Source organism: Oreochromis niloticus, linkage group LG8 (genome assembly GCF_001858045.2).
Source record: "Oreochromis niloticus isolate F11D_XX linkage group LG8, O_niloticus_UMD_NMBU, whole genome shotgun sequence".
Classification (NCBI taxonomy): Eukaryota; Metazoa; Chordata; class Actinopteri; order Cichliformes; family Cichlidae; genus Oreochromis; species Oreochromis niloticus.
The window spans coordinates 25313947-25323007 of record NC_031973.2 but is presented as its reverse complement, the minus strand read 5'-3'; the positions used below and the strand labels follow the sequence as shown (position 1 = coordinate 25323007).

The following is a 9061-nucleotide window of genomic DNA, read 5'->3' as shown; positions in this document are numbered from 1 at the left end:
ATCAGAAATATGTACATGCTAGTACAGAGAATGGTTTTAGTCTGTTTAGCTGAATTACACACTCACTAAAACTGCACAGGTTGGGAAATTTTATATAGTTTACACATTTATTTTGTATTAAGACCTAAAGGTATTCATTGTTTAGGTTTGCTAGCCAAAGTTAGCATCAAATGTTAGCAGTAATTCCTTATAGACACATTAGACATTGCTAGCATTAGCTGGTAATGTCCATGCTGAACCCATACACAGTATGGGGAAGATATAGCTAATGAGTCTGTTTAGCTAAATCCCATGCTCACTAAAACTGCACAAGTTGTAATTCTTTTTATTTATTTAGCTTACTCATTTATATTGTATTAAGACCTAAAGGTATCCATTGTTTAATTTTTGCTAGTCAATGTTAGCATCAAATGTTTGCAGTGAATGCTTATAGACACAGTGGGGGTGTCCAAATTCATGGGCTGCATCCTCCTGAGGCCGCATTTGTAGGCCGATTACGTCACAGCGACGCGACGAAGGCTGTCCAAATTCGTAGACTCCTCTGAATGCAGCCGACAAATGCGTCCTCCTTTTCCCTGAATTTGAAGGATGGGTTGGTGTGTCCTTCGTGGCCCACCATATCCCAGAATTCATAGCGCGGCTCAACCAATTTCAGTTTTCAACAATGGCAGCCGCTTTTAATATTAAAAAGTTTTTAATATTACCCTTATTACTCTTTCTGGGTCACAAAATACACTTTTAACATATTTTCAGGCGAGAATGTAGCTGTTAAAACTTCAAATATCTGCTCGGTTTATCAAGACATCACATTTTTGCAAAAGTGCTTTGACGTTTTTGGAGACGTCTGTTACCCACCAGCTCGATAGCTAGCCGGGAGCTCGAGGGTCACTGGAGCCGCCAAGAACGGCAAACTCCCGGCACATCATTTTCAGATCACCGCGGTCTTTAGCTACTCAGGTTGAACATAATATATAAGTCACTTAGATAACCTAAAAATTTTATTGTTTGGCTTTTTTCAGTGTTTTATTTGTTCGTGAGTAAATCGGTTTGGCTGAGATTAAAGTTATTAGATTAGATAAAATAAAACTTTATTAATCCCTCAGGTGGATTCCTTTGTTTTCACACAGCTGAATAAACGTCAAACAGAAAACTGATTAAACAGAAGTGTGAGATGGTCGAGAATTTACACCAGTGTCCATTTATATTTTAGATAGCAAGGAGCAGACGGCCGAGTTTATTAAACTCCACCGAGACAGCGGTCACGCAAATCTGAAGGCTAAACTGTCGAATTTCACAGCCATTTACTTCCGGCCTACCCGACCTTCTGAGGACCCGGCCCACGTAGACCGCGAAGGCCGGGTCCTCAGGAGGATGCAGCCCATGAATCTGGACATGACTAGTAGACATTGCTAGCATTAGCTGGTAACATATAAAAGATGGATGTGGCTTATAAGTCTGAAAAGTGAAGCCAGCAGAGAAGTGCCCTAAACCTGTATTATTTTTAATGACCACCAGGGGACAGTATGTAGTGTTGCAAAAAGACATTAGAAGAAGTCTATTGAAGTTTATGGAAAAATGGCTTTTTAACTTGACATTTTAAAACATGATTCATGGGCTCAGTCCCTCATTTAGGGTCATATTAAACAAATTATTAAATGTATTTTGTCAATTTTGGTCACACTGTGTTTTACAAAAGGAGGATTATCTTTTATATTAGCCATAGCTAGAGTTGTGATTGACATGTTGTTAGCCAGTGAGAAAGTGGTTTCACACTCAGACTCACCCCTTTTCTCATCACATCCAGTTTCAAAATAACTAAATGGCAATAGTGAAAATGCTCATTGGAAGGCCACAGAACAGGACTTTAAATATCAGGGTAACTACATCCGTCTGTTTATGCCTCTATTTACCCCTTCATCCAAACATGTTAAGTTGCACAAAAACAAGATGTTGACTCAAAAGTTTAACCTCAACAGTGATGATGTCACAGTGACTAGGACCATCTTTTATTTGCAGTCTGTTTTTTCTGTGTTTGTTTCTTGTCAATAGTCGTCCTGTATTGCGTAAGGTTAAGGAAATTTGTATTATTCTGTTTTATTTAAAAAAACAAAAAACTGGTGCGAAAAGCAAAGAGTCAGCAAACTTTTCTACTCTCAACAAGAATAAAAATCCTTTTATCCTTTAAAAATCTCTGGGTTTTACCAGACTGTCGTTTAGGCTGTTAAGGCCACAAATATGAACCTTGTTTGGAACATACTTTTAATCCTTGGTTAAGTGAATTTTAAAAATTCTACAATATGGTGTGTTTTTATTGTTTATAGGATCCTATTTATATATTTTGATGGGCATGTTGATTGAAAAGAACAATCCATTCGCTTCCGCTTATCCTTTTCAGGGTCGCAGGGGGCGCTGGAGCCTATCCCAGCTGTCATAGGGCGAGAGACAGCTGGGATAGGCTGTCTCTCGCCTAACATAACATAGCATTATGTTGAAAAGAACATAATGCTAAAATCTTTACATGCCATTTAAATGCTGTTGTGTAGAAGCCTTAATTTAGTGCCAATATACTCTTTTCCTTGAGCGCTACCAGTCATAACTATTTAGCTGGGTTGATTTTCCCCCAAAATGTCAGACATGTAATTTAAGGTCACATCTTCCGTGCAAAAGATGTCATATTCTCTGTCTGAAGGTCATGACAGGGAGTAGAAAATCAAGGTTGAGGGAGGGAAAAAAGGAAATCCGCTGTATATGCATCACTTAACCTCCTACTCCGCTATCATGACTGTGATCCATGACAGCCAGGCATTCTCCAAAGAGCTTTGGAAGAGATTAAAGCCTCTCTGTCTGTCTCTCATGCTGCTAAGCACCAGTTCCCCCTCATTCAAAGGGCTGAAACCAAGGCTTTGAATAGAACAGTCACGGACCAATCGCAGGCAGGGGAGGGGTGCCTCTGTCCTTCTAATAAAGTCACTGGAAAAACATTAACACTCGGTAGGTTGAGCACTCCACCTAGTGTTTGTGAAGAAACACAATCAGACTCTCTGAGGTGATACAAATGGGTAAAAGCAAACTCCAAATGTGCCTGCACAATGAGCACATTCAGAGAAACACAAGGTGATTAAAGGAAAAAGGCAAAGGGAAGTTTTACAAAAACAGAGCTTATTCCGGAACCTGCCATTAAAACAGGTACCACCATAAACACCAGAGTATTTTGGCACAACATCGAACATGCCGAGGAAACTTTGAAGCTGGACATCAGTCAGCTTATTTAACTGTTTATTTAGATAAAGTAACACCCTAAATAAGTAAGTTTGATGCCAAGTAAATTTTTTCCCTGGATTGTAGAAAGTGACATAACAGCCTCCATATGATAAAAATGTTTAAAGGGCTTCAAACTGACTGAGAGGCAGTGCTGTCTTTGTCTCTGCCATGTCTTTAAGTTATTAGCCTTAATTAAACCTGACTGCACTAGAAGCACCAACACTGACTAAAGATCTTCCATTCTGTTCGTTACTTCCTTCAAACTGGAGAATGTTAAGTGCTCAAAGGTTATTAGATGCAAGTGGCTCAAATCCTGAGAATAAATGAGGCATATTGTCAGAGGTGTCTTCCTCCCCATTGTCGCCAAGTGCTGTCTCACAGTGACTTATCATTGATGTTCTCTTTTTAATATTGTAGGGAATATTGTTGGGTCTTCACAAGATGGTCTCGGTCATGGTTGGCCTTTCTGTGTAAAGTGCTGTTCTCTCCTCGTCCTGCTTCAGATTCCTCCCACAATCCGAAGACGTGATTTTAGTTTAAAAGTTGATTCTAAACTGGCTGTAAATGTTGATGTGAGTTTGTCAGTTCCACTCTGTCCGGGGTGCACCCAGCCTACTAGATATCACCTATGAGAGGCTTCAGCCCTGATTGTTGGGGGTTTCTCTGTATTATTGTAGGGTCTTTCCTTACAATAATACATTGGAAGGGACTCTTCAGGCAAGTCCTGAGGAGTCAGCTGAATGGTAAGAAGAAGAGCCGGGCTATCAACACCTACACCCTGCCCGTGATCAGGTACCCTGCTGGGATAATAAGCTGGCCAAAGGAGGAGAAATATCAAGATCAGAAAGCTCCTGACCATGCATGGAGGGTTTCACCCCGAGTCCAGCACCCTGAGGCCGTATGCTAAGCGGAAAGAGGGAGGCCAGGGACTAGTGAGTGTCAGTACCAGTCTCGATTGAGGCAACAAACATCCATGAATACATCAGGAAGATGTCCAGAACTGACTGCTTGCTTAGTGAATACCACAGGCAGCAGAAACCCAAGAAAGAGGAACCATCATGGAAGGACAGGCCCCTGCACGGTATGTACCACCAGCAGATAGAGGAAGTGGCTGACATCCAGAAGTCTTACCAGTGGCTGGACTGTTAGACAGCACAGGGGCACTAATCATGGCAGCACAGGAACAAGCTCTGAGCACAAGATCCATAGAGGCTGAGGTCTATCACATCAGGCAAGACACCAGATGCAGGCTGTGTAAAGATGCCCCTGAGACAATCCAGCACATAACAACAGGGTGCAAGATCCTAGCAGACAGGGCATACATGGAACGCCATAACCAAGTGGCCGGCATAGTATACAGAAATATCTGTGCCGAGTATGGACTGGAAGTCCCAAGGTCAAAATGGGAGAAATGGTCAAGAATGGCCAAGCTAAGATTCTGTGGGACTTCCAGATACGGACGGACAAAATGGTGGTGGCTAACCAACCAGACAAGCAGAGGAAGATGGCCATAGTGATAGATGTAGTAATAACAAATGGCAGCAACATCAGGAAGAGGGAGAAGTACCTAGGGCTCAGAGAAGAGCTGAAGATGCGGAGGGTGAAGGTAACAGTGGTCCCAGTGGTAACTGGAGCACTAGGTGCGGTGACTCCCAAACGAGGCGAGTGGCTCCAGCAGATCCCAGGAACAACATTGGAGATCTCTGTCCAGAAGAGCGCAGTCGTAGGACCATCAAGATCCCAGGCTTCTGGTAGAGGACCCGAGCTTGAAGGACAGACCGCCCGCAGGGGCAAGAGGGGAATTTTTAAAATAAATATATACGGGTTTATTAATCATCAGTGATGTCATGAATACATCAGACTGGACTGACTAAAACATGCTGCCATAAAGAACACTTGAGGAAATCATCCCTACCGTTCTCTGTGAACCTACTCTAGATTAATCTCAGTCTTTTGGTTTGTTTGTTTTTTAAACATTGTTGTGTATACACTGTTTGCTCTCATACCTGTTGCACTTTAACTTTGTTTATTTTAGACTGGATTATTTTTATCCCTTATCCTGGTGCTGTGACAACGATTTTCCCATGTGGCACCAATAAAGTCTCCATTTATCAGTTTGTCTAATAAAATTAGTGTTAATAATTACCAGATTTCTGTTTGTTTTAAACCATCAAGGAGTCATTACTGATCAGCGAGCCCATCCCAGGATGTCAAATACTGCCATTTAGTTTGGCATCACAGAAATATCCCAGAGTTATCCTTCAGCTCATGCCTCGTGTCACAGACATTGTGAGGTCTCCCTCCTAATGGCTCAGATTTGGATCTAAACCGTAATCCTTCCCTAAATATAAACAGTTTTAGTGCCTAAATGAAATCTGACAAATGGCAGCCTGCAGGTTCAGTCTTGTGGTTTTTCACTACCATCTGGCCAACAGTGGATACAAACTGAAAGCACCTTAAGATGGTCATTGCTGTAAACTCTTATGTCCCTTTTCCATCACTACCTATTCGACTTGACACAACTCAACTAAAAGAGCTACAAATAAAATCGAAACTGAATAACAATCCAAATATTACAAACATCAGTTCTAACGTTTAGCAGCAATACAAATAATATTACACAGATTACAAAACATGCAACATTTCATTAATAGTTTACGGTTGGTAACAAAAGTTCAATTGGTGATTTACAGTTTATTAATGACAGTGAATGAAATGTTACTGGATGGATGGCTCTTTACGTAGCCTCCTTTTACAATCATTACACTTTGTGACGTTATAAGCTAGTCTGGCCATGATGTAAACCACAGCACAGCCCTACCATACCATCATGGTTCATCTTGAATAGAAGTTTGCTTTTCATGTATGCCAAATCTAGATTTCTGTTAGTTTCACTTTACAAGCAGAGCCACCATGTGTATAATAACCAATAATAATAATAACAATAATAATAATAATAATAATAATATACCCAGCAGACCAAACTTGCCCACAAAAGTTGCTTTAATTGATTGTTAAAAATAAGTAAGGCTATAGATGCTGCAGAAGTACAAGATGTTTGTACTGCAAACATGGAGGAGGAGGAGCCCTGCTGAGTTAATGAAAGCATTCGCAGAGGGGAGGGATGACACAGCCGTGTGGAGGAGCTCTGCTGAAGACTCTACAACAAAGTTTCCTCTGTCGTGCTGTGATGGGATGGAGCTGCCCAATCAGTGCCTTCCAGACTTCAGTTTGTCTTCATTTCCCACGCTGGAGGTGGAAACTGATGCGTCTGCTGACAGGCTGCAGGGCTTCTGCTTTCAAACACCCCACGCTCACTCCCCTTCAGAGGTGCATAGCTGAGTAAAGTCATACAATAAACAAAAAACCCAAGCCACATTCATGTTTCATACACATATATATAATCATATATATTCATATTCCATGTACAAAGATACAATCTGAATTGCAAAGGCTCAATCATTGTAAATAAATACTGAAATGGCTAAATTGCAGTATAATTACTCTTCTCTCCTGGAGAGAAGATGCACAAACACACACACACACCCTCGCATAACGAGAACAGGCCTCCGCTATTACAGTTCAATACAAAGAACAAAACAAAAGTGCAGCGTGCTGACACGCAGGCCAGAGACCGTCTCCAGTGGACATCTGACACACTGCACTCAGCGGGGACAGACATGAAAAAGAAAAGTTCATATGAAACATGGCAAACGGGGCTTTGCCGCCAGGCTGCGGTATTGCTAATTGACACATATACATAGACGAATTTGTGGGGGGGTGGTTGGGGGGGACGGGGCAATAATCCTCAGTGTGGCTTTTTTATCCTCTCAGTTTTAGGTCCAGCAGCACATTCTCTTTTCCCACACCCTAAAAATATTCCCACATATTAAAGTCTAAAAATAGATCTCATCTATACATTAGGAATTCTGTTAGAAAAACTCACACAGTATCTACATGGAGGCAGACTCACATGCTGCAGAAAGGTGCCATCATTTAGACCAGACACAATTATTGTTTTAGCATGTGGAAAACTTTATATTCTTTAACCTTTGGTAACAATCAGAGCATTGTTTTGGGAAAAAAATAAATACTCCGTTACACTCAAAGCCTTTAAATCAGTCCTCACGCATATCAAAGAGCCAAAGGACACAACCTCATCCTGGATTCAGCACACGTCTGTGGTGTGTAAACCTAAAGAAAGTCCTCCTTTCTTTAGGTTTATACAGACACAGCAGCTTCTGCTTTTTATGTCATCAAATCTTCTGTCAGTGAGTTAAAATGGTAGCTGCTACTGCAGCTCTATTAGAGCTGCAGTTTATGCCTCTCATTCATTAACACTGCGTTCAGTCACAGAGCTAAGCATCAGATTTTCAGGAAAAACAAAAACCCCAACCATGCAGAGTCTAAAGACACGTCCTGGGAAGGGGAAAAAAAATCTCAAAATCAAAATATGTCCCAAGATTCATGCAGATGAAGCAGCACTACATGAAGTGCCAGGAAACTTTTTCAAGAGGACCATGAATAGCTGTGCAAAACGAGACATTTTATAGTTGTTGTACAGCAACATTTGACGGGTGCTGCACAAGAGGATGGAGCACCATGTTGCATCTATAGATTGTGCTAAATAGTGTAACAGACTAATCAAATGCTAGAATTTCACCAAAACCAAAGCAGAAACAGCCTGTACTTCACAGCATGATATTATTTGTCTGATAAAATTGCTACAAAAGGACAAACAGCACAAACATGATGCAGAAGTTCATTTCAGTGACTTGAAATTTGTGAATGTAAAACTCAGCAGCCTGAATGGTCACACTCCTAATTCAACAGAATCCAGAATTATAAGTTGCAGAATTAAAAAACAAAACAAAACCCATGATTGTATTTATGCAGGGACTAATTAGTTGTATGGGCTTTAAAGTTGTTATTCTCATGGGTGAAGTTGGGCATTTTAACATGGAAGTTCATGGCACCTCTAGTGGCCACTAGAAGAACTGCAATCTTTGGTGGTTCCACATGGGCTCTTTTTTCCAGGGCTAGGTTCTGCAGCGTGGTGCAGATGTGGCTTGAATGTAGCGGCAACACACGAGGCACAAACTGGGCTACCATTTCTGCAAATTGATTATTAGGATAGATGAACAAAACAGACACAAAGCAGCTCGATATGTGGTCTATTGAATTTGACCTAAAGACTTTCAAAAGCAAAGTTATCAAATGAAGGCTTTCCATTTTACATTATTAAAGAATATCACTTATGTGGCCACGTTTTGTTGTGTTTCTAATGACCGATTTTACATAAGCCGAGTCCAGCATGGGCACACAGTAACTGGACTGAATGAAGGGAACCTGGAAATGTCAAATACAACAAATCAAAAGTAATTCTTCTCTGCTCAACAAACGCTTTACATTAAATAATATTAAAAGAGGCATTATAACAGATTACATTTCAAATCCATGAAATTAAAAAGAAAAAGAAAGAAAGAAAACAATAATAAAACAACATGCATCCAGGTTATCCTTGAGGAGGAGCTCAGAGCAGTTTTTGCTTGTTTTACTCTTTCTGTTCAGGACTGAGGAAGAAAAAGTGCTGATTAAACTCGCAGAGGAGCCCCGCCCACCTCGACTCCTCCATGGTTTGAGAGAAAAGGCAAATCAGGCCTCGAGGGGTCGGAAGCGAGAGCTCAGTCCTGAGTCACCTGCCAAACGATAAGGTGGCTGCGCTCGGCTTTAGGCTGAAGTTTGATGGGGGCGTCCTCCGCCTCCTCCATCTCTCCGTCCTCATCGCCTGCAGACACAC

General features: G+C 41.2%; 1 protein-coding gene across 4 annotated transcripts in view; it reads right to left on the bottom strand.

Annotated features, from left to right (window-relative positions):
- Positions 1-5935: 5935 nt before the first annotated feature.
- The window catches only part of spag9b (sperm associated antigen 9b), a 37579-nt gene continuing 34453 nt past the window's right edge, over positions 5936-9061 (bottom strand). For all 4 annotated transcript variants that reach the window (XM_025909587.1, XM_013273164.3, XM_019362085.2 and 1 more), the window contains one exon: positions 5936-9049. In XM_025909587.1, the coding sequence (XP_025765372.1) occupies positions 8946-9049 (104 nt within the window). In that variant the 3' untranslated portion in view covers positions 5936-8945. The remainder of the gene's footprint in view (positions 9050-9061) is intronic.